General features: G+C 39.3%; 1 protein-coding gene across 1 annotated transcript; it reads left to right on the plus strand.

Moving 5' to 3' along the window:
- Window positions 1-96: 96 nt before the first annotated feature.
- Window positions 97-26,011, plus strand: c3a.4 (complement C3a, tandem duplicate 4). Its single transcript, XM_030351262.1, has 43 exons — window positions 97-248; window positions 1,755-1,950; window positions 2,160-2,325; window positions 3,596-3,675; window positions 3,921-4,009; window positions 4,116-4,198; window positions 4,274-4,361; window positions 4,466-4,571; window positions 4,672-4,792; window positions 4,969-5,084; window positions 6,529-6,678; window positions 6,901-7,000; window positions 7,159-7,250; window positions 7,373-7,558; window positions 7,689-7,841; window positions 8,055-8,181; window positions 9,224-9,298; window positions 9,521-9,718; window positions 9,968-10,088; window positions 10,248-10,336; window positions 10,512-10,651; window positions 10,814-11,026; window positions 11,195-11,252; window positions 11,365-11,448; window positions 11,659-11,865; window positions 11,977-12,052; window positions 12,180-12,339; window positions 12,454-12,549; window positions 15,106-15,256; window positions 15,361-15,446; window positions 15,704-15,781; window positions 15,939-16,097; window positions 16,495-16,557; window positions 16,792-16,876; window positions 17,994-18,042; window positions 22,094-22,184; window positions 22,262-22,351; window positions 22,449-22,551; window positions 23,335-23,424; window positions 23,632-23,718; window positions 23,834-23,917; window positions 24,720-24,858; window positions 25,509-26,011. The coding sequence occupies exons 1-43, from the start codon at window positions 172-174 to the stop codon at window positions 25,645-25,647; spliced, it is 4,941 nt and encodes a 1,646-aa protein (XP_030207122.1). The 5' UTR covers window positions 97-171; the 3' UTR covers window positions 25,648-26,011.
- Window positions 26,012-26,982: the final 971 nt, after the last annotated feature.

Genomic DNA, 26,982 nt, shown 5'->3' on the forward strand with positions numbered 1-26,982 from the left:
GCTTAACTGCTTGCCGGGAAACTATGTGTGTGCAGAGGACAGGGTTCAGAGAACAAGAGAGGGTGCCAAAGGGGTGTATTGAGAGGCGTGTTAAGTGGGACTGAATAAAAAGCAGGTTCATGGAGAGATCCACAGACTACATTTTCAGCAGACCTGCATTCAGGCGTGAGGATGCGTCTGGCAATACATCCTCTGAGTGTGGCCTGTCTGGTCCTCTTCTTGTCTGCTGTTGCTAACGGAGATCCATTGTGAGTATGCTTTGATTAACATAGGAACAGCGCTTTGCTCCTGACCTTTCATATCATAACAGAGCAATAGCGTGAAGCGAAAATAAGTTAAACAAAATCTGCAATTCTGAAATTATTTGCTTACCATATATTAAAGATATTTATCAGGAGATTTCGTTTTCGACCTTGCATCATCTTCAAGAAAAAAAGGTTGATGTAGAGGTGCATTAAGGTATAACCAGTTAATAGTATACATCATATAATGATGTACTGTTTTAGTTAGATATCTTTTTTTATTGTGCTTTCTAGTGAAATTAAAAACTGGCTGCATGTTTGCTGACTCATAGTTTTGCATTCAAAATGGCGAACAGTATTTTAAGTGGCAAAGGGCAAGTGTGCCGCCCCATCTTTTTTGGTGTGAACAAACCATTAATCCTCACTGCCTAATTTTCTTGTCTGATCAGTTAATAATTGCATTTGGGGGTAATACTAGAATAGGGTTACATTCCTGTATTCCCCTAATACAAGGGGAATTGTATTTACGCGCGCGGAGAGACGATAAGCAGGGCATCCGAGGTTGCCCTGCCTCTAGAGTTTCTGACGTCTTCTGAGGCCTGCTCTGTTTAGATATGGAGTAGGCGTGGCCTATATGACGTAGAACGTGCTCTGATTGGCTATGGTTCTGAGAGCCCGCCTCCCGTTTTCATCATTTTTTATGGTGCTGCCATTTTTTGGCCATGTGCAGTTATTGCAGTTTATATGTTTGGTGCTTCTCCCTTGTGCCTATGTGCGGAATATTGCAGTTGATGTGCTTTTTTGCGTCACAAAAACAAATCAATCCATGCAAAATGTAGCCTATCATTACGTTGCAAAAACGTTTGAAAGAGATTGCACAGGTTAATTTTTTGCATTTACATGATTAAAAGCAATACGGCACAAAATATTTCTGAAACCGTTAAATAACTTCACTTGTGTAAAGCAACGTGTATTGCTTTCAATACACAATTTTTAAATATCCCGCTCAACGTGTGAACACAAAGGATTGTGGGTATTTTAGCTTGTTGAGGCTCCGTGTGTCCATGACTCCATCGATGCAAAAAACCTTGGAATTCTCAAAAATAAAGGGTGCGAATTTCCGAGTGTTCTCAACATTGGAGCAGTGCTTGTCGGCGTTCTATGAAGTAGCGTCCTTGAAAGGATCGCCGTTGAGCATGCTTCCTTCACATTGGGAAACAGACTAATTGAGGGGCATTCTTGGTGAGCGTGAATGCTCCCCCTTGCTAGCTTAGCAGACGTAAAACATGCGTCATACCATAAGGCCCACTTACCGTAGGGTGTGAAATGTGAATGGGCCTGGCTTAAGGCCCATTCACACCCTTAAAGGCCCCCCCTTAAAGGCCCATTTACCGTAGGGTGTGAATGGGCCTTAAAGCGAAGGGAAAAGTCGAAAAAGCTTGATTTCACCTCTTTAAAAAATTGTGAAAATCTTTGTGTTTCTTGTCTATGTTCCTCTTCTTTCCATTCCAGGAAGGTTTTGTCTGCTCCTAACTTGCTGCGTATTGGAGCAACAGAGAACATATTTGTGGAGTGTCACGAATGCTCAGGGGCAGCCATTGATGTTAAAATATCTGTGAAGACCTTCCCAACTGGGGCTCTTGAACTGGGCTCCACAACTGTGACCCTAAACACAGATAATAAATTTCAAGGTTTTGGTGAAATTAAGGTATGGTGGTTACCCTGTTGGTTGTATTTGTTATTTTCTGTAGTTATTCGGTTGGCTTGAAAATTTGTTTGCATGACCATTTGGTCTTCCGGAATGCAGTGATCATTCATTGTGCTAAATAATTAATTATTTTGTGATTTTAAAGTAGCCTACCTAATAACCATACCTTTTATGTACCTGTACAATGTGCCTGTTGCATGTTGAGTTAGATCCCGGCAGAGGAATTTAGAGATGACCCTACGCTGATGCAGCATGTGTCCCTGGAAGCAAGCTTTTCAGATGGAACCATTCTGAAGAAAGTGGTCTTGGTCTCCTTCCAGTCAGGCTACATCTTCATTCAGACCGACAAACCTCTATACACCCCAAACAGTAGAGGTATATTTCATCACTGAAAATAGTCAGCATTAAAATGTCTAATGTTGAAGTTTTAAAATTAGTACTGTTGGAACTTGGACTTGTGATGTGTGACAGTAAAGACAACTAAAATTGGTTTGATTTCTAAAATAAGTAGTAAAACAGTGTTGATCAATCCGTCATCTGTTGTGTGATATTAAGCCCTGAACGTAAACAGTCAGTGGGGGGTCCATTCCAACCACTTTCAGGGGATTGTGCAGCGTTTTTTGTCTGTTTTTCTTCTTTTAATTGTACAGTGGACATAGTTTTACTTCTATTTCTCTTTCTGCTTCATCCCGCACATCTTGGAATCCCTTTGATGCACCATGCATTACCTTAAATATGGTCAAGATCAGGATTCTCCATACTTTTTCTTAGGAGGGCCAGATCACTCTGCCTGGCTCTTTGGGAGGGCCAGAATATGTCAGTAACAGTAAATAGTAACAGTTAATAGGCTGAGTTAATTTTGTTATGGAGATATTCTACAGCCGAGAAACTTCATAATAAAGCATTTTTAATAAGTGTATTTCTACAGTGGCCAATCTACATTGTGTAACAGACACTTTTTAAAACATGGCGTTGTCTGGACAGGAAGTTTCAGCTGTCTTCCCAGTTGCTGTTCACTGTCAGCCAAAAATGGGCTTGCAGATCAGTTTCCAGAAACATGATTGTTCTAAAAAAAGTAAATAAATTAAAACATCCTGGTCAGAGATTTGAGCTTTGCTCTGCTGTCACATGTTCGACTAATAAGCCGAGTCTGATTTGTGGGACTACACTGGCTCCAACTGAACCAATTTGCTCCATAGCAACTTAATGTCGGGGCCACAGAGTCCGATGAGCCGCGATCACAAGTCCACCCACGTAGACTTGATTAAGCTCTGTAAGGCACATTTGTCTCATTTGAATACCTGCAGCTTGAACATTGAATCTGAATAAGTAATCATTGAGTACAACAAGTATTTTCAATTGTGTTTTTGAAATGCTACAATTGAAATGCAATATTTCAATTCTTAATCATGTTTTTGAAATGGCATAATTGAGGGAATCACACAGGGGGGAATACGACATGAGCACAATTGAGAATTTTTATTTTTTAAGATAGAAAGACAAAACATTTTTAAATACCTCATTATTGATCACGTGTCCCACAAAAACATACTCTATGTTCTGCATTTGGTTGAGGCTCTGGTCATCCTAGGGTTAGGATGAAAATGACGTACCAACATTGTCTTCCTGCTTGTGTCTCTTTCAGTTCATTATAGAGTGTTTGGTGTAACACCTCGTATGAAACCTACAGCAGACGAGGACTCCATCATCAACATTAATATTGTGGTACAGTTTCATTGTGTATTTTTAATACTATTGTTGTTTTTAGGGCTAAAACATTTTAATTTCATAAAGGTATTACCTGCAGTCCAAAAAAACATGCTCACGCTAAATTCATTTAGGTTTTCTTTATCATATTTGCATATTAATCTCAGGGCATTACATTTTCTCTCCTAATGTTTTGTTTCAGATCATTTGATACTTTACCTTCCTAAAAGTCTGTGTGTGTGTGGTACATGTTGTTTTAACAGACTCCTGATGATATTATTTTATCAGAGGACCCTGTCTCACTGACTTCAGGAGTACACTCTGGACTTTACGTTCTTCCTGAAATAGTGAGGTGGGCAAATGCTTTTTTTGCTCATGATTATATAAAAAAAATAATTTCAACAAAACAATCGTACTGATTAAATGGGATGTGTGGGTGTGTTTTGTTATATTTGTAGTACCGGGATGTGGAAAGTGGTAGCCGCATTCCAGAACAGCAAACAGAACAACTACTCTGCTGAGTTTGAGGTCAAAGAATATGGTAAGACGTTTACCATTATGAAATATTTCAGGTTAATCTGATTGAATATTTTTAACACTGATCATTTTTTCTCAGTTTTACCTAGCTTTGAGGTTACAATTACCCCTGATAAACCATTCTTCTATGTCGATGAGGAGATGTTGACCGTAGACATCAGAGCCACGTGAGTTTAGGTCAACATTTTAGGGGATATTGTAGGATATAGAAACATATTTATAATTATGTGTTGATAATGAAGTTACTCAAGTGAAATATCTGTGCTTTCAGGTATCTGTTTGGGAAAGAAGTGGAAGGGAGTGCTTATGTGGTCTTTGGGATGATTGATAAAAACAACGAAAAACATAGTTTCCCAGGCTCCATTCAGCGAGTGATGGTCAGCATATTTCCCTCTTGAAGTCACAACTCGATCAGGATTTATTGGTAACTACGTATTCAATAACAACATTGATTAAGAAATGGTCTTATCTTGTCAGGTACTAAATGGTAAAGCACAAGCCACATTAACTAGGGCACAAATCCTAGAAACCTATCCAGACATTGAGAATGAGGTGAAGAGTTCCATATATGTTGCTGTCACTGTGTTGACGGCATCTGGTGAGTGGATTATGTTTGCATCTATATTAAAATCAAAATATTGAGTCATCATTTGTTCTTAAGAGAAATGTCTCACTGTGTGTGTGTGTGTGTGTGTGTGTGTGTGTGTGTGTGTGTGTGTGTGTGTGTGTGTGTGTGTGTGTGTGTGTGTGTGAGTGTACTTTTTGTCCAACCAGGTAGTGAATTAGTGGAAGCAGAGAAACAAGGCATCAATATTGTTGCATCTCCTTATGCAATCAATTTCAAGAATACACCAAAGTATTACAAACCAACAATGTTCTTTGAAGTTTTGGTAAAGCACTTTCTTTTGTAATGAATAGCAACCATTTTGAATGTGGGTTGTGTTTTAGGATATAAGATGTCATTCTCAAGTTTATCTCATTATCTAATGATGGCCTAGAAGTTTATTAATTAATATACATTAATATGAATACACCCAATATAAATCCATCCATAACACAAACACATCCCCACAGAAATCTCCCCCTCATTCAAAGACAGGAAAATGCAGATCCAGAGAAATATACCATGTGCATTCAGAATCCTTTTCTGGACTTGGTTCATGAGAGATTTAATTTGAATGCTGCAGGTTCACCACAGAGGGTCGGAGACAACCCTCTGTACAATGGGTCAGTAGGTCTGATGAAAAAACAATTTTGAATTTTTTTCTTACATTGATTAGCCTGTTTCACGTACAGACTTGACATATAGTGCACAGGCTTTGATTACCTTAATTACACAAACATAGACCGCTTCATACATAAGCCACACTTGCTTAAACCAAAAAAAAACTTCTGAAGACCGCAGTAACTACATGTAGAGTACATCAAATCATGTCCAAAGGCCTTCACGTGTTGCTGAAAGTGTCAAAGACTCACAAAGACACTCTTTTCATTGCAAAGACACTCTTTTCTATGCGACGCGTATCGTCCCGTAGTAGAAAAGACAACACACGTCGGAAGATTCGATGGTCTTATTCTGTGTTTATTTTACTGAGTGGTATTGATGCTTGGATACACGGCAAGGTTTTGAGCAGTGTTGGAAGTCATAGGGAGGCTGTATGTCAGCGCTGTTGTGAGGGCTTTATTTGGAATCACGACCGACTTAAGTTTCAACAAAGTCAGACTGCTTTGATCATAAACCTAAAGAGAGGTTGGTTCATTAAGTTAAGATATCCTTTATTGTCCCTTTTTGGGGGAAATTCTTTCTCTGCTTTTGACCCATCCGGGAGCTGGTGTACCCACACACACTTGCACATACACACACAGAGGAGTGACCTTGTCAGAGGTCCACACTCATGGGGGCACACTGGCACACTCGGAGCAGTGGGCAGCCGCAGTGCAGTGCCCGGGCAACATTATGCAAAGTTTAAATGAAATTGCCCCGCAGCACTAGCGTTATGGAAGAGCAGGCAAATAAATGCACTATTCTGGATTACGGATCAGCAGAAAAAAAGTATGAGTATTTACCTAAGGTCATTTTGTGTGAAATCGCAGAGTGGCAAAACCTGCACCGAGCGAATTTGGTCATACACCTTTGTATAAAGGCCACACTCATAGGCACCACAACAGTAATTTATCGGAAAGGCTCTATATGTGTCTAATTATGGTACTTCAAGCTAGAGGTTTTTCTTCTATCTAAAGATGCCTCACAACCTAAACAGAGAACCAGGCTTAAGCTAAGATTGTGTATGCTTTTCCGGGGGGGCTGAGTGTGTCTTGTTTGTCTCTTGCTAGGTTTATGTTGAGTACCCTGACGGGTCTCCAGCCGCTGACATACCAGTACGAGTGGACCCAGGTGACATTGAAGTCAGAACGACCAAAAGTGGTTTAGCCAGGGCCCCTATCAACTATGTTCAAGGTTCTCTTCAACATCTGGAAATTACTGTAAGTCACATGAGCACTTTTAATATGTATACATTTTTCTTAAACATGCTCTGTGTCCATCAGTGTGTGGTTAAGATAAAGTACCAGATAAATATTCACCAACTACATTCTAGGTGCAAAAGACCACAGTTTTACTGGAAAGTTACCGTTTATTTCTATAAAGAAATGTTATAAATGGATAAAAAAAAGTTGGATGTATTTTTATGTTTATATTTATGACAGGCAAGAACCGCTGATCCAGACGTTTTAGACAAAAGACAGACATCAGCAACTATGAGAGCCCATCCTTACAAAAGCGTGATCAGCAGCTACATACACATCGGTAAAGAACCAATTTACATAGCACCACTGTTACATAAGCGTAACGTCACTTACTGTAACGTCACTTTGATATTTGTGCCTTTCTTCATGTGTCGTCTACTATTTTGCAATAGTTAGAGTTATAATGGTTGGAGCTTATTTCTGTTATTGCCAATGCAGGTGTGGGCTCATCTGAAGTGAGATTAGGAGATAACCTCCAAATCACCTTGAATCTCAATGCTCCAGATAAAATGCGTGATATCACTTATCTGGTGAGTAAAGTTGAACGTGTATCTAGCAGAAGACGTACTTGCCTCTTCCCATGCTTATGCCTTTGTTGGTTCATGTGGTTTAATGAAGGCCCTCTGATGTATGAGCCTGTTTATGTATTCAGATCCAGAGCAGGGGCCAGCTGGTGAAACATGGCCGTTTCAGGGTGGAGTTGACGACAATAGCAATGACGCTACCAGTCACCAAAGAAATGCTGCCATCATTCCGCATTATTGCTTACCTCCGCGATCGAAGTGAGGTGGTCTCCGACTCTGTCTGGGTGGACGTCATAGACACCTGTATGGGCTCGGTGAGGAGAAGCTGACACCATTATAGCCGTGTTTTATCCTGTAAAACAAAATCTCATCTCAAGTATCGGCTTCAGAGCTTTTTCAATTATAAAATGAAACCCCTGTTCTTTTGCCTCAAAACTGTTGTAGTTGAAGTTGGTTCCAGCCTCAGCCCTTCCCTCAGAGCCTCGACAAACATACCGCTACACCATCACAGGCGACCCAGGAGCCACAGTCGGCCTGGTAGCAGTGGACAAAGGAGTCTACGCCCTCAACAACAAACACCGCCTCACTCAGAGAAAGGCAGTTTCTCCATGTTTTCTTTAATTTCTTTTTACTTGACCTTTCCACAACATTGCAGTAAACATGTATCACTAAAGGCTCATGTATGTATCTTATATATTTATAATTCAAAACACCGACCCAAACAGTTAAACTGAAGGACGTTTAGGTATATGGTCATACAATGGAATAAAATATCAGACTGAAGTTATTGTTTTTCTGCACCCCCTCCAGGTGTGGGATGTAGTGGAGAAGGAAGATACAGGATGCACACCTGGTGGAGGGGAGGACAGCATGAACGTGTTCTATGATGCAGGACTGTTGTTTCAGAGCGACGTTATCGGGACTGCAGACAGAGAAGGTACTCCAAACACTCCACTAATTCTCACTTTCTCTCCCTTCATAGGTTTCTTCCTGTCGTTATTTGGCCATTTAAAACATGCAATAGTGGATAGCACTGCTGCCTCACAGCAAGATTGTCATTGGTTCCAGACCCAAGGGGGGGGGGGGGGGGGGCTGACATCTAAAATATCCCTGCTTACACTGTATTAATGCAACCTGTTGGATAAAATGGTTGAAAACAATGCTTGTTTAAGTATTATAAATGTTGCTAAACCACTATTTTTGGAATTTACTCGTATGGCATTAGTGTTACCAGATATTTATATTAGTGCTGTCAAGCGATTAAAATATTTAATGTCATAGTTAACTCGTAATTAATCACATATTTTGTCTATTCTAAATATCCCTTGATGTCGTACGGCTAGCCTTTTAATGAGATCAGAGAGTGTTCAGTTGGACAGTTTAAACCAGTATGAATATTTCTACCGTACGTAAGCCTATACACATTACCAGGCTATCGAATAACGATAACACACACACACACACACACACACACACACACACACACACACACACACACACACACACACACACACACAGTGGCGGAGTGGTAATCGGGAGAGTCGGGAGAATTCCCGGTGGGCCGTTAACGTTTCGGGGCTGTCGAAACGTTAACCTGTTTAAGGACTTAAATAGTTTTTAGCACTTCGCTCACGTAGCACATGATGATGAAGGCAGGTGAAAGATGCTTAATGGGTGGGGCCGAGGGATGCAATGACAACAGAACGATACAGCAGCTTTAAGATACGCTTTTATCCAGAGTCATTTATAGTGAATACAGAAACAGATTATTAGGCAGTAGGTTAAGCAAGATTATACAAACACAGAATCTTGGTGTTATAATCTTTTCAATAGTTGCGTTTGTAGAAGTAGTTAATTGTTGAGGGGGGTTTTTTCATGCAAAAAAATCTAATGATGGCACTATTATATATATTGTTTTTGTTGTTACTTTTGATGTCATTATTACGTTATGTTTAATATAATACATTGTTCTGTTCCAGTATTCAAATGCAAAGTTTTACCCAGGAAGAAACGTACCGCCGTAACCCCCACACTCGATGTTAGAACTACCCTCTGTGAGTAAAATGCAGCCACCAAACAAGTTGTTGTGTATGTAGTGTACACAGCATAGTTCTCTCTCATTAATACCAAGTTCCCTATAGTAACACGATCAGCATTGTTGATATAAATGTATTCAGATGTGAAAAGTCACTATCCTACAAATTTATACTTTTCAATAGTTCACATCACTTTTCCTTTCAACACCTTAACATTCACATCTGCTGTTTGCCTCTCAGTGAGTGATTACAAAGACAGCTTGCTGCGCCAGTGTTGTTTGGATGGGATGGCGGAAACGCCGCTATCGTACAGCTGTGAGCGGCGCATGGAGTACATCTCAGATGGGAAAGCCTGTGCTGATGCCTTCCTCAAGTGCTGCCAAGAGCTAACCAAACTACGAACTGAAAGTAAAACTGAAGCCCTCTACGCGGCTCGCAGTAAGTATTGGGGATGAGGTGAATGGACTTGGTTGGCATTGGGTAATCTTTGATATCTTTGACACTAGAATAAATGCCCCGAGGTCTTATCTAGACTGCCTTGGCAAACTACATCATGGCAGAAAGAAAAGATGAAGACTGAGGAAAAACCCTTTGGAAGAAGATTTCTAAAGAATATGGAAAGAAAAATTATTAAAAGCAGAAATTATTTACATTACTATATCTTACCTTTTTCATCCGATCCTTTAGGCGAGGAGAGGGAAATTATCTTCAAGGACAGTGGGCAAATTGGTACTCGTACAGAGTTTCCTGAAAGTTGGCTATGGGTAGATTACAAACTCCCTCTTTGCCCTAACAACGATCCTAAATGGTGAGTAAACTGAATAAATTACATAAAGATCTCTTTAACCAGGACGTTGATCTTAATTGTTCATGTTTTGTGGTTTGTGATTTATAATTTATTATTGAAGCATTTAAGATTAAGTATGTAATCCAAATTTGACATATAGAAGTTTTTCCCATAATTCAGTAAGACAACATCGTTGGAGAAAAGGACTGCGTTGAAAGACTCAATCACCACCTGGCATCTTACTGGAATCAGCCTGTCTCCAACCCATGGTGTCCATTCCTTTCTTTAGCCTGTGCATGTGCCTCGTATCCAACACATCTCAATTCCATGTAGTCTCATTAGCTTTTGTCCTTATTACCTTCTTATCTGATACATGCTCCCATTTTTCCTCTGGTTTCATTGTGGTCACATTACTCATTCCTGTCTCCTCTGTTCGTCTTAAAGGTATCTGTATAGATGACACATTGAAGATAGTTGTCCTGAAGAAATTCTTCATTGATCTTAGACTACCTTATTCAGCTGTCCGTGGAGAACAAATTGAAATAAAGGCAATCCTTCATAACTATTTGTTGGACGAAATCAAAGTGAGTCTGAATATTATCGGTCTTATTTGTTAACCAAGTTTCCAAAACAACTTTGGGGGTAAAAGGGAGTTCAGTGATTCAGTAATGCATCTTAATTTCTTTCCACATCCCTTTATACTCATAATGCTCTTTTGATTGTCATGTTTTCACTCTCAACCAAAGGTCCGGGTATATCTGAAAGAGGTAATGGATGTGTGCAGTTTAGCGTCAAAACGAAAGGAGCACTACGAGACAGTCAGAGTGGCTCCCGAGAGCACACGCTCCGTGTCTTTCATCATAATCCCTATGAAGCATGGCAAGTATCCTATTGAGGTGAAGGCTTCTGTTGCGCATCCACAATTCGAAGATGGCATCAGAAAGGAGCTGCTAGTAGTGGTGAGTAATATATATATTTTAATAACAACATACTCCTATTGCATTCCTGTGCTGATGACCACACTGCAAGTTTGATGATTGCAATTCATCCAGACATTTTTTCTTTCAACAATTTGATCAATGTCATTGAACAATGTGTCAATAAAATCAAGTGTACTTTTTTGATAGCCTAATGGAATAAAGAAAAAGGTTACAGTGAATAGAAACATAAGAGTTGAAAAAAGCAGTAAGTTTACTTCCCACATTCATATGGTACAAAACATAAATGATCTCCAAAATATTTGTAATCATGAGTAATCATGGTGATGAACCGTTTCCAAAACTTTATTCAATTCCAGGAAAGTTGGAGATTATTACAAATCCAATTGACACAAAATATATGGTTCCAAACACACCTCAGACGTCACAAATATTCGTTACAGGTAAAATGGATTATGAATCAATTCATTTATAATCTGTCAAATAAATATATAAATAATTACATTTGACTGAAGATTGTGTGCACTATCCTATTGGATAAGCATGATGTGTCTACCTAGTTCTCTGCAACCTCAATTATAGTTGGTGGGAATATGTTCTCATCCTTAATGTCTGTAATTGTTCTGTGTGTGGGGCTTTATATTCATGTGTAGGAGGATCGCAGATGAATGTGCTTGTAGAGAACGTCGTGAGTGGCTCCTCTTTGAGGCATCTAATCCGGCAGCCCCAAGGCTGCGGAGAGCAGAACATGATGAGCATGACTCTACCTGTGATTGCTACAACGTATTTGGACAAAACCAAACAGTGGGATACAGTGGGATATTCAAAACGTGATGTTGCCCTTGAATATATTAAGACAGGTACAGCTATATACACATCTTTTTTTGTTGAATGTGCACAGAGGGTTTATTGAAATGCATTTTCTTACATTCTTGCTCATTGGTAATTAAGGTTTATGTGTCACTGATCAGGGTTCAGAAATGAGCTTGCCTATCGGAAGACTGATGGAGGTTTTAGTACTTTTAAATCAAGTGCTGCTCTCTCATGGTAAGGCATTGACACACTGGAAAACATGATCTTTTATTTGATGTACTTGTGTGTCCAGTCCATTTATTTTACGCTCAGTGAATGCTCATTCAACTTCCCTCTGTTTGCATCCCTTCTCCTACCAAAGGCTGACATCTTATGTTGCAAAGGTGTTTAGCATGGCCTTTTATCTGGTAGACATCGACATAAATATTATCTGCGGTGCCATCAAATGGGTGATTATGAACTCACAGAAGGCTGATGGCAGGTTCATGGAGATTGGACATGTACATCATGGAGAGATGATGGTGTGTACATGAAGTTACATGGACGAATCACTTATAACTATCACATTGGTCGTTGGCTATCAAGCCATTGGTGAACAGGATTTTGGCTGCAAGCTCACTCTTGTGTACATGTAGGGGAATGTGCGTGGCTCGGACTCTGATGCCTCCATGACGGCTTTTTCACTCATTGCCATCCAGGAGGCAAGGCCGATTTGTGAAGAAATGGTTAATGTGAGTAGCACATTCTTTACATTTTTACCCCCATATCTGTTTGTCCTTGTTTTGACCTCCTACTTATTATATGCATCTCACATTATCAAAGAAGAAAAATAGGAAATCTATTGTAAATAGTGAGTTATTCTCTAGGTCTATCAAGCTTGTTATCGAATCATTCGAGCAGTGGCGTATTTAGAAAACTGTCACAAATAAAAAATCTTGTGATTGGTTTTCTCACTTCAAGTGAAAAGTCTTGTGTCAGACGTAAAGAAACCTTTTACGTGCCTCTCCAGGCGATGTTACTGCTTTCATTCACAATACACGCATTACCAGCAGTGAACCATAAATGTTACAAGGTCTTGAGCAAGGGCATTTCTAGGTTTCTGAAACATCTGGGGCTTAGCCCAGAGGGGAAAAAAGGAACAACTAATTGAATGCTTTTGTATGCTGCTGTGCATGCAAAGGCTTTACCTAAATAAACAAAATACACCGTTTATTATAGCTTTAAAAGATCTACCTGACTACTGCGCTGCTTATCCCCACACATCTAAAGTTCGATTCAAGTTATTTCAGGATAAAATGAATACAAGTCAGACAGACGAGAGAGAGAGAGACTAGGCTACTTTATTTTGGGATGCCCCATGTTTCCTTCTAAATAACTAACTACCATTAGTAACTAGAATCATTTCATTACCTCTAGACTGAATTGAATTAATGCATTCCATAGTTACCAGTAAATATACCAATAAATATTATTATTTTCCTTATACTTTTAGCATCAATTATATTCGGGCTAATTAAACAGCCCTGAATATCCGAATAAAACAGCCTAGTGACGCCACTGGTATTGAGAAGGCAATTTCCCATCCCCTGTGCAGGAAATGTCCCACAAAATTTCTGGGTTAGACTTCATGTGTGAATGGGGCTTAATATATTTCATTGATAAAACAACACAGTTGAATATGGGGTCAGAACAGTCTCAATAATAATGAATGCACAGAGAAGGATTCACAAATGTATTTTCTGATTTATATATAAATTACTCTCTTTTCAGAAATACATTTCAATGCACACATAAATGGTTATCGGTATGTATAAATGTAAAATAAATCCATAAACAAAAATAAGTTTCACAAACACATTTCTGATCCATACACAAATGTACCTTGTTTTAAATAAATGTAATATAAATCCATAAATATATTAATTTAAAAAATATTTGCAATTTTCATCACAATGTATTTGGATGTTGTTACATTTATATACAAACTGTTAAACTTGTATTTACAAGACGTTTTTCATTTGTGAACTTATTTGCATTTGTGCGTGAACTGGTCTGGATTTATGTGTGGATTTTTGAGACTCTCCTGACGTCGCTAGATTCACAAATGCATTTTTTTCAACAAGGAACTCTCTGTAGCCAATCAGATGCCTCCCTCGTTTTCAGCCAATCACATGGCTGCAGTTCCGACCTCTGAGTCCAGCCTCCGAGCCTCCCGGTTCTCTGTCAAATGTCTACTCTATCGGAAAGAACATGGTTTTTTGAATGATCGTACATAACAATCTCTAGGTGGTGAAGGAGTAAATGCTGCGTCACGTTTAGCTACACACTTTTTCCATCTAGTTTCGACTGGGTTTTGGGATTATCGGTGTCGTTAAAGTAGTAAACGGCACCGACGTAAAAACCCAGTCACAGCAGTCATGTGATTGGCAGAAAACGAGGGAGGCATCTGATTGGCTACAGAGACTTCCTTGTTGAAAAAAATGCATTTGTGAATCTAGCGACGTCAGGAGAGTCTCAAAAATCCACACATAAATACAGACCAGTTCACGCACAAATGCAAGTAAGTTCACAAATGAAAAACGTCTTGTAAATACAAGTTTAACAGTTTGTATATAAATGTTACAACATCCAAATACATTGTGATGAAAATTGCAAATATCTTTTTAATTAATATATTTATGGATTTATATTACATTTATTTAAAACAAGGTACATTTGAGTGTGGATCAGAAATGTGTTTGTGAAACTTATTTTTGTTTATGGATTTATTTTACGTTTATACATACCGATATCCATTTATGTGTGCATTGAAATGTATTTGTGGGAAGAGAGTAATTTATATATAAATCAAAAAATACATTTGTGAATCCTTCTCTGTGCATTCATTATTAATGAGACTTTTCTGACCCCATAGTTGAAAACCTTGCTATTGGCTACCTCATTAAATATAGTATTTCAAATTCAAGGTGAAGAACAATAAAAGTATTTTATTAATAAATTATATTATTCATAAAGTCATTGGTGGCGGTTTCATGATTGATCACATTCATGAAACCTGATTTGATACATTGTTTCTTAACATGGGGAGCTCAACATACAAATCCCCCTCTCTTTCATGGGTGTTGGCTTGACAACCAAGTCATTTCATCCTGTGCATAAATGTTTACATTGATTCTCTATGTGAGACAAAAGCTAAACTTGTATTCATGTTGATTATTTAGTTATTTTCTTTGAAATCATGCATCAAACCAATTGATCTTAAATCATTGTCATACCCTTTTGTCCAGAGCATCCCAGGAAGCGTAAACAATGCTGTGGCTTTCCTGGAGACAAGACTAGAAGAACTTAGCAACCCATATGCTGTTGCCATGGTATCCTATGCACTGGCCAACGAAAATAAATTCAGAAAGGATATCCTCTACAGAAAAGTATCCCGAGGTTTTTACAACTCCTTTTCAAATAGAAATCCAACGATGGACAAATGATGCAGTAAATCTAACAGTACGATTTATTTTGGTCCTGTCTTCTCTTGTGTTCCTTAGACTTGGACCATTGGCCAGTTGGGTCGGGTCACGTCTTTACACTAGAGGCCACAGCATATGCTCTTCTAGCTCTGGTCAAAGTCAAGGTGAGCATCTCCTTCTATGGACACTTAGTTGTTATTCGTGTTGCACAACCAATACAAAACAAAATCGGTTGTCAATGCTCACAATGTCAATGCTTTGAATTCATAATGTCATTACATATATATGTATACATGCACAAATACATCCACCACACACACACACACACACACACACACACACACACACACACACACACACACAATCACACACACAAATATACATATAAATGTAAAAAAATAAAAATGTTACCCGATTAAAGGACTATGAGGCTGCTGCTCCAATTGTCAGATGGCTTAGCGTTCAGAGATCCTCGGACGGAGGCTTTTATTCTACTCAGGTAAAATGCATTCATTTCAATCTCACTAAATGACAATTCTCATGCCTTTTGTTTTCTACCAAGCTGTGCTTCCATGGTCCTCTGTACATATCGATCTGTTTGTGTTTCATTTTATGGGTGTCTTTCTTTATTTTTTCCCCTTTTGTTTTACGTCTAGTCAACCATCATGGTGTATCAGGCACTTTCAGAGTATTGGGTTAATGTTAAAGAGCATCAATATGAGATGGATATTGCGATTCAAGTGGAAGGTCGCTCAGGGTCGTTGTCCCCCTTCAGAATCAGCACTGAAACCGCGTTTCAGTCGAGAACATCTAAGGTAGGCATACATTGGCGTATTATGAATTGTTTTCACTGCTGGTGGCAAAGAATGGTGAAGCTCTGTAGAAGATCTTAACTCGATGGATAATGTTAGTGATGCTACCTCCATCTTTTCTATCAACTGTCTATCATAGTGGTCCGACAAACACTAGAGATCGATACTGTATTCATCCATGACAAATTTGGTTGATACAGCAGCAGAAAAATAAAAGTAAATATCAATATAAAATGATGAGTAAACATACAATATCATTCAATAAAATGTTAGTATATTTATACAGTGTTGCATGTGCAGCATGAAGCCATATTTTTCTCGGTGAGGACATTTGACAATAGTGTGTGTGTGTGTGTGTGTCTGTGTGTGTGTATGTGTGTGTATGTCTGAATTTTAACAGTACAATGGCATTAACAAGCAAGTAAACATCACTGCCGAGGGTACCGGAGAAGCTACTGTGTCAGTGCGTATTTTTATATTCATGTTGACATATTCACACTTTGCATAATTATGTTTCCATTACAAGGTACGTATAATGTGTAAATATTTGTTGTTTGTTTAATGTATCCCACATGTATTAAAGGGATAGGGTTATACAGTAAATCATTGGAATAACTGTTTCAGCATTGACATGTAGTTGTTGTATGTTTAAAAAAAAGTGTCCTATACCCTGTTTTTCTGTCCGTCTGTTCAACAGGTAGTGTCACTGTATTATGCAACGACTGCGAAAGATCAAGCGAATGACTGTGCTAAATTTAAACTGAATGTGACACTTTCCCAAGGTAAACTTGTCAATGTCTGGCGTTCAATATTGTTACCTAGCTTTGGCAGTGCTGAGCAACCTCTGGTTCTTTTTTTACGGCTAGCCCTGGTTTATTCCATACATCAGGAAGGACCAAAACCGACCTGATGTTGTCGATCACACTCAGCACCCACTCCTAGCCTAGACTTGCTTAAAACGACGGCCGAGCATACAATTCAACATTTCAAAGCATAATTGTGAAGTAGACTGGTTTTAGCGATCGGGAGGAACTCGCAAGGTCGCAAACTCTGATTTGTTAATATTGTATCAGGGGGTCAAAAAAAAAAAGTCCCAATAATTGCATCGCTGTCGCCCCAATCCAGTCTACGTCCTCCAATTATTTTCAAACAAGTTTGATAATTTCGTTGTACTTCTTGTGCTGTGGGCAGAATACTGAGGTGATTTATTACACTGGAAGGAGAAGTCTGCATTAATAATGTTCTTGAGCCGACCCCAGCTTCTTATTAAACACAATTGACACAAATCCATCTGAACCTGACAAGACCATCGGTCTCGGGCCATAGGGAACGCTTTTAGATTAGGGCAGGGCCACAGAAATATATAGATATTTTTATAGTTACAAAAAATAACTGAATGTGGCATAGGTGGTTTTGAACAGTTTTCAACAGTTGACAAAACATCTCTTTGAATCCCGAACTGGCAACTGTTTTCTAATCAGCCATATAATTATTGCATAATTATATGCAATAATTTCTTGTGGGCTGATTATAAAACAGGTCACGTGGCATCCGTCTTGATGACATATCATGTTTCTTTTAAGATGCTGTAAATGTGTTACATATAGGGACGATAGCGACAATCACCCCATTAGAGTAATCAGGTGGGCAGCCTCCTCACAGAAGTGTCATTTGTAGGCCCTCAATAACTGGGGGCTCAATGGCTCTATGTCCCAGGTGCGCCCCCTCTGCCTTTACCACTTCTGCTGGTTTATGGTGGTTTGCAGCTTCATTGGTATCCCCCTCGCTAGCCGATCTAGTAGCTACTGCAGCATCCCGGGTTGGGGGTTACATTATACATGTACTTTTATTTTTTTCATTCTAGCATTTTAATGTTCTGTTAATGCTCTTGTTTTCCAGGAGCAGGAGTGGATGAACAAAACGTATATCTGCTTAAAATAGAGGTCTTGTAAGTAGACAACATGAAATATAACACATGTTAACTGTGTTTTGTATTGCTTTTCACATTTCACAATACGTAATACTTTCGACAATTGAATGGATTGTCAGTAATTCCCTCACATCCAGGGCCCTATTTTTCACGGTCTGAAACACAAGTGAGAAGCGCAAAATGGAAGTAGCTTTGTGGGCGGTGCAAAACGGAAGTAGCTTTGTGCGTCTGGCTCTTGCGCCCGACGCAAATCTAAAAAGGGTTACCCTGAAGTAGCCTTAATAACCCGTAGGTGTGGTTTGGGCGTAACATGCAATAAACCATGTGAATTCCATCTCCCATCCCCTTTAAGAGCCATGAGCGCATTCGAACCTGACGAGTTATTTTGATATTTTGAGTGTGTTAACAGTCTCCGGTGCTCAGTTTATGCCAAATAATATGCCCTAATTCACACATGGAATAGCGTTTTCTTGTACAACTTCCGAAAGACTTAGTCGTCATGTAAATTGCGGCAAAGAAAACTTAACACACATATGATATGCGGTCCTGTGGCCGCAACTGTGGGTCTATTTAATGATATGCGGCAATACATTAGCACACATAGTTTCTTACCAGTATTGTATACATTATCGTTACATTAGCACACATAGTTTCTTACCAGTATTGTATACATTATCGTTATCGACATGTGTTCCTAATATACATGTCCCCCTGTTAATGTACATTGCCATGGACTGTATTATGCATTAGGTGTTTAGTTTGCGTGTGTTTAAACCAGGGCCCCGAACCGGTTCAAGGAACGAAAACGAAAACCGAAAACGAGCGGAATTTTACAAGGAACGGAAACGGAAACGAAAACCAACTGAAAACCAAGAAACGTTATTCTGAAATCCCCAAAACCGGTTAATACCGTTTTTCTTCGTTCTCTATATAGCCTATAAAATTTCACAAAAGCATAGCCTATTTCATGAAAGAATAAAAATATTTCCGGTTGCCGCGTTCACTTCGCCGCCCGCTAAGCTCAGTTGTCACAAATTCCCACCACCACCCTGGCGAGAGGCGATTTGGAAGCAACAGTTGCATTGAGCTCTATCTTCGACAAAGGGAACGTGAGCTAAATTAACCGAGTCCACTATATCGCCTTTGCATTGTTTCTTGTTGGTGGGCGTGCCCTTAACCTGCGTCCGCGTCCAAGTTTCATTGACATGATCAAACAGCCCGCCCGCTCCCTGATGACAGCCCTCACTGCTGTCTTCACACAGCTATTTGATGAATGCCAGATTATAAAACACGCATTTCAAAAATCGAGTCTGACTGTCAATAACAATTAGGGCTGGCCCGAATGCCATTTTTCAGGCCTCAAATACTCGTTGGTTTTTCCGAGCGAATATTTGAATACTCATTCCAGAAAAACACACCATAAAAAAACAACATAAATAATCCCTATATACTCCCTGGAACCGATTTTGACAGTATCTGCATATTCTTTTGAAGATTTAATAGCTTTTGAACGTTAATTAGTAGGCCTAAGTAAGTTGGAGTTACTCTGTTTTTCCCCGTGGAAGCGAACAGCTGTTGTTCCGTACCAAATCAGCTGTCCTCTGCCATCTCAGCCTTTGCGGGAGCTTTTCAATTCATTCTGGAATGTGCATCTTTTCAGGGAATTTGTACAATGAATCCATAACAACTACCGAATATTGATTGTCTTATGTGTCCATATTATATCCATTATATTGACCGGGTATTCGCAAGACGCTCACGCTCTGCAGCAAGCCAGTAACAGTTGATTGGCGCGGCGCTGTACAGCGAACGTAAACAAACAGCTGAGGTTAGCATTTCACTAAGCATTTATTTTCCTCCCGAGATCCCGCTAATGTTGTTATAAAGTAAAGGGAAACAAGATATCTATTCTTCCTCCACCTCTCTCGCTTCTCTGCTTGGTGTCGCTTATAGTTTGCCTCCCTCACGCTGGTAACGTCACGTACGTGAAACAACGAGGCTCCGAATAATAATTTAAGCTTTGAATACTAATTTTCCCAACGAGTATTTGAATATTCAAATAATTCGGGCCAGCCCTAATAACAATGCGGGACAACGTCTCAATTTGCGGGACGTGTAGCTACAAAGTAATGGAAATGCGGGACTGTCCCTAAAGGTTATGGGCTTGTATACGATGTCTGTGTCAAGAAAATATGTGTTTTCTGTACGGTGTTTGCAGATGAATTGATTTAAATACAACTTAGGCTATTACCGCTGTATCAGCTGTTCTTTCCCAAATAATTTAACCAACGTTATTATTTACCCTAAAACGAGATTTTTTGTTTTGGAAGGCTGGGATATAGCCTACTTGCTCGAGTTTATCATTGTTATTATTATTTTTGAACGCATGGCATAACCTACTACAGTGTTCATTCATGCAGCCCCTATGGAAAAAAAATTGCAGTGCCGACCTGCCATGGTAGTACGTCAAAATAGCAACACCAACTGTGCTATCCGCTAGTGCACTTCGACCAGGCATTTGGCGGTCAGTTGCGCAACTGCTTTATCGATACATGGTGCTATAAGATAGCACCATGTATAATTTGCGCCGGAACGCGCCTCTGCTTTTCGCCAACGCGCCTCTGCAGGGGGAAATCGGCTTTTTGCCGGGTGCAAACTAGCAAAGATAAATGCGTCGGTTTAGAAAGTAAATTGCGCTGGATGTAAGATAGGGCCAATTATCCGTCATTGAAAATGATCAGAAGTTTTACTCAATATAAAATTTAATTCGAACATTTTCTGTTCCAATTTCCTTTCTTATCTCACTACTTCCCTTCTAGTCCTTTCTATTTGGAAGATTGTAGTTAAATAATTCCCATTTTTTTATCAAATTGTTGGTTCTCAAAAAAAAAAAAACATGAACAAACTTTCTATTCACAACCAAAAATGGTTTCTTAGCATACCTAAATTGATAATCCAGTGTTTGGAAACCATTTTGCAACTGAACATGGTGATTACCATCAATGTAAATAGCCTTTAATCAGTAAACACGTTGTCGTTCATGCAATTATATTTGCCTTTATATTCAATGGGTTCTCATGACATCTATCCGTTTGCTTCTAATCAAGTTTATATTTTAAATTTTGCCTTTGATTTATTGATTTATTTAGAGACTCGCCTAAACCTACCTCCAATGAAACCTCTCATATAGAAAAGTTTTAATATTGCCAATATTTTGAAGGGCATAAATTATTGACCCAGGGATTAATCAGATGTGCTATGGCCCTATAGTACCATAGGGCTACCAAGAGGTCATGTACTACGTGGTTCAATCTTAAATGTAACATTTCTTTAACTCTTTAACTTAAATCAAATCTTCCACTTTAGCTGTATTCTAGCTTTATTCACTCTTACCAAGTAGTATCCACATTGATACTTCCACTGTTATAAATATTATGGTACATATAACATATTATAGACCTTAAACTTGTTGAGATATACTGTATATATATGTACATATATAATTGTACATATAATTTGGGGAATAAAATGGCAATGAAAATAAAGAGACAATAACAGTATCCGAGTTTCCATATAAATAGGTGATAGCAATGAAAATACATTTAAATAAAAAGGAAATCATCAAATATAGTCTGAAATTCGACAATGTTTGTTATATTTTGGGCATTAATAAACTTGTATCCTATTAGGGGTTGGGAAGTTAGAGGTGGGTTTAAATGTAATGAAATGATAAGCCTGTTAGTCTATTCACATATTAGTTCTGCTTCTTGCCAGTGGGGCTTTGAAAAAATGTCTCCAAGATGTTGATCAATAAACTATTTCATTTATGACCATGTGAGGTTGTCAAGAAAGGCAAGACATGTATTTTAAAATGCTTGAGGGCTGGTCTCTCAATATTTGGTCTTGCATAATTAATAAGCATAGCCATGGGTCTCCCAGCATTTCATGTCAAGTTAAATGTGTTGTCCTTTGAGCAGTGTGTGCTCTTTAGGAGAGGGCCAATGCCCATATCAGTTTGGTCTCTTGACATGGATTCAGGGTTAAATATATATCATAACACTTCTTGCAGGTATAAGGATATGCAAAAAGATGCAGGCATGACCATCTTGGATATTGGTTTGCTTACTGGTTACACCCCTGATGTAGACAATCTCAACCAAGTGAGTACAGTTTTATATTTGTTAAACAATGACAAGACCTGTGAATAATTTTCATTAACCTGTTTGTGTGCCTGTAGCTGTCAAAAAACAAGGACAGAGCAATCAGAAAGTTTGAAATGGACAAAGTGCTGTCAGACAAAGGTTCCCTTATCCTTTACCTGGACAAGGTAGGCCACTTTACTTTCCCCTTTCTGCAACAGAACACCCAGATTTCTCCCATCTACACAACTACCTAGTTACAACCTTTCTGTTTGCCCTCTTCAGGTTTCTCACACACAGCCAGAGGAAGTGGCTTTCCATATCAGACAGACATTTAAAGTTGGTGTCTTACAACCAGCAACTGTATCTGTCTATGAGTACTATAATGGTGAGCACCAAAAATTCTGCTTCTTGATGAACATCTGCAAATCAAGTTGGGATCTCTCAAAAAACTTCCATTACGTCAAAACTAGCTGAGACGGTTAAGAGTGTGCCATGCCTTTAGCAACAGATGAGATTTTTTTATCAAGATACAATGTAGTTTGAACAACGGTTGTAGAATCCACATATTTCTCTTGTGTAAACAGGGCCTTTATTATATCATCCATCTTTGAACCTAACTATTTAAATTCATGTTGTTTCTAGTTATTTAATGATAATAGTTATTTCAATGTTGTCATTTATGTATTTGTATGCCAGATCTTTTTTTATAGATGTTAACGGAGTCATGTTTAAATTCAGTGGCATCTAACAGAACGGACGAATCAGTGTATATCCAATTACAATGTTACGTGTGAACGGGGCCCTTTATATCCAGTGACCGGGTTCTCCATGTGGCACTGCTATTATTCTACAGTAGCACAGAAATAACAAAAGGCACCAGAGCGGATCCTTTTATTTATTTCTCATAAATCTATGGCTTATAGTTCTACAGACGTAATGAATAACTACAATTTATAAATCAGAAACAATATGGGAGGTACCCATTGGTACCTCACAGGCCATTACAGGCCACCGTAGCTCCTCCTACGCATGGAAGGGAGGGGTGGGAGGGGGATATTCAATTGGTATCAATCTGCAACTTCACAGCTCGATAGCACCTAAACCGAACTTCCCCCTTAAAACTTGTTTTCCCAATAACAAAAACTGCCTTTTGTTATTTTCCTTGCAGAGAAACCTTGTGTGAAATTCTATCATCCAGCTAGGGAAGATGGAAAACTACTTAAACTCTGTCGAGGGGATCTATGCAAATGTGCTGAAGGTAAAAAAAAAAAAAGCTCTTATTTACCCCCAGTAACCTGCTGCTTCACAGGATAAATTACAAGTACAAGGCTTGATTTAATGAGTAACTTCGCTATCCATCCAGCAGAACCTTTCAAACAACTAGCTATATCAGGTTACCTAATGGACACACACATGTCATTTCACATAAAGCTGAATATCTTTGTACTGAATTTTTTTTTTCCAGAGGAATGCAGTATGCAGAAGAAGGGTGCAATCGACAATAATGAACGAAATGACAAGGCCTGTGATGCTGAAGCAAAAATCGATTATGGTAATTTGGTAATTTATTTTAATGTATGTTGGAGTAATATAAACATACATGTGCTGGGGGGGGGGGGAGGTGATCAGAATATCAGACTAACAGTTTGCTACCCCTCTGTTCTCAGTGTATAAAGTTAAGATGGAAAGCTATGACGATCACCAAACCACTGATTTATACAAGATGCGGATAGAGAAGGTGATCAAGGAAGGTAAGTCTTTATCTCCTTTATACTACAAGCTAGGTAAAAGTGACCTAAACAACATTTTTACATGCAATATTTGAATTGTGGAGCTTGATGCCACTTGCCCTATGGCCATCTAAAAACAACACAATCACAAACACGCTCCCTGTGCCTTTCCAAATTACAAAAATAAATCTACAAAAATAAATATCTTAGGGGCACGTCAGTCATGGGCAATGAGATAATTGTCCCCAGCGATTTGGAGTTGTCAAAGTCATTTGCAAATGCGGCACATGACTTTCCGTTTACATGGGATTTTGAGCATAGCGCTTAACGTAGTCAAATTGACACTGTGGCATTTAATCTATTGACCCAAAACCATGCACACTTTTTAAGGTGGATGGCCTCCATGTGCCTACTCAGTATCCCGGTCCTGGCTTATTGGAAAGTTGGATTGTGAATAAACAAATATTCCTTTTCCCGATTTAATCACAAATGTCCTAAGAGCATGTTGACCAAATATTGTGTAATTTGCCCAGTACTCAATTTGAAGTATTTTTTTATATTTCTTATATTTTCTCTGTACTATAGCAGCTTTAGTCACCAAACAAGTTGGCCGGATTATCTCACTAGGCTACTGTTTAGCTGGCAGTCAGGGTTTATGGAACTCTCGTCTGGACGTGTGGAGCTCGTCTGGACGTGTTGGGCCCTTGAGGTCCACAAATGCCCTTGGAACTGCCCCATGTGGCAGCTTCTAAAATAAAGAATAACCTTGAAAGTAAGGTGTTTATTTCTCACTTGCTGTTTTGTTTTGCTCATTTATTCGCAGGATCTATTGATAAATCTCCATTGGGTAAACAACGCATCTTCCTAGGTTATTCCCACTGCAGAGAGTCTATAGGTCTGAGCTCTGGCAAGAGCTATCTCATCATGGGCACATTGGATAATACTGAGAAAATTGACGATGAGTATGTTTCGTGTTTTTATTTGTTTTAGACATTGATGGAATTTGAATGGTTAACCTGGTTGAAATGTATTGAGCGTCAGCTCAATATTGGAAAATCGGACCCTCCAGGATTTCGCGATGTTGCGATTTGCAACTTCGTCAGATGACGTCAGATGACGAGGCAGATCACTATGACACAGGCTGTTGCATCCAAGTCAATTGCCAGCGTGGAAAGAATCAAGAATCAATTATTCATCAAACCATTTCTCAGTGTTTTTGTTTTTCTAATTAATGTTTTTTTCAGTAATTACTTAATATTTAACAAATTACTCAGGGAAAAATTGCAGTAATAACTTAATATTTAACAGCAGGGAAATCGCAACTTTCGCAATTTTTATCACAACTTTTATCGCAACTTTCACTACCTCTCGGACTATAATCGCAACAAAAACCTAAAAAACACTGCAACTTTCATCGCAACTATTTGGAAAAGCTCACGCATCAGGCATTTTAGGACGCAACAATCTCAAAAAAGGCCAGTGAAATCCTGGAGGGACTTTCAATTAAAAGATTGCACACTCATGGCACCATTGCAGCATTAGTGCCCATTGCCTAACATATGCAGTAGACAGAAATATTAAAGAATATGCTTTCCACTTTCCTTTCTTTTAGGTATCGGTATGTGCTAGGGGAGAAGACATGGATAGAGTACTGGCCAACAGATCCAGAGTGTGCTGAAGATTTTCAAGAAATCTGTCAAGGCCTGGAAGAGCTAGTTTTTACATTTGAATTTGAAGGATGTAGGGATTAGTGTGAACAAAGACCAGGCAACCGAATCTGTGATTTGCTTTTCAATCCAAATATGAATTTGACCAAATGATTTGTGTTTCGAATCTTTCGATTTCTTCTGTGGTATAAATGAAATTGTATCCGGTTAATTTTGTTGGGTTGACTTGGTGATGTTAATAACAAAAGTTACATACCAAACCTATCTGGATCTTCTTTTGTTGGAACATAAAGACTCTAGAAGGTATTATTGATTACTGCTATGGCTTCATTTTTGGTATAACAGATTTTCAGGATTATGAAATGGACTAAAAAATTGTCACAATAAAAAATCTGGATTGTAACAGTGTATTTTCATTTAATCTATTTGAATAAAGGCAAATCATGATGCAACCAATTGGATTCCATTATTCGGCCTATGTTACACTAAGCAACATGCTGTAAAGTTGTTGTTTCCCTGTTCAATAACTAAAATAGGCCCATTCACAGGTAACAAAATCATAATGATTCTTATTGTAATGGGATTATACACTGATTAAATATACTGCTTAATATTGGATTCAATTTCTGACAAGTCTGTTCTGTTAGATGCCACTGAACTATAACATGGCTACGTTAACATATCGTGCCGAGCAGCACGGGAAGGACGACATGAGAGCCCAGGTTCAAGCAATTATGCAGTTCTGCGCCCGATACACCGCACGACTACAGACTGCCTTTATTAACGACCAACAAACATAACAGAAATACGACACACCTAACCAACACACACAACACTCTCACTAATGGTCACGATCACACAACAATTGAACTGCACACAATTAACACACAACCAATAAAGACCCCAAACCCGTTAACCCCACTTAACCTAACAACAAAACAAGTTGACAAAAGCCCCTTTTGTCAACTGACTACCCCTATTCCCATGATCCCCTGCGTGACCCCGGAGGAGTCGCGACATAGCCCCAATCAACCCTAACACCCAACACATAGTCCCGATAGTTCAGGGGGCCTGCCCCACCCGGGCACCACAGTGACGGCACCACAGTGACGGCAGGACCAGACTGGTCCTGGCAATCATCCTCCGTGGACAGCTGCAGGCTGGGTTGGTCGGAAAACTCCCGCTCCGCCCGTTCCGCCACATCGAGGGCCACATTGAGGGTCGGGGTCACAATGAGGCGGACGTGCTGCCCCAGCCGCGGCGGGGAAAGTCCCTGAGGGAATGCATGAAGGGCTAGCTCATCCCGAGCCGCAGCAGGGAAGTCGGGGTAGCCATGGCTGCCGTACAATTGAATGGCCGCTGCGTAGGCCCCCAAGCGTTCCCCCTCCCGGCGGCGGCAGCTGGTTAGCAGCTCCCGGC

Source organism: Gadus morhua, chromosome 3 (assembly GCF_902167405.1).
Source record: "Gadus morhua chromosome 3, gadMor3.0, whole genome shotgun sequence".
Classification (NCBI taxonomy): Eukaryota; Metazoa; Chordata; class Actinopteri; order Gadiformes; family Gadidae; genus Gadus; species Gadus morhua.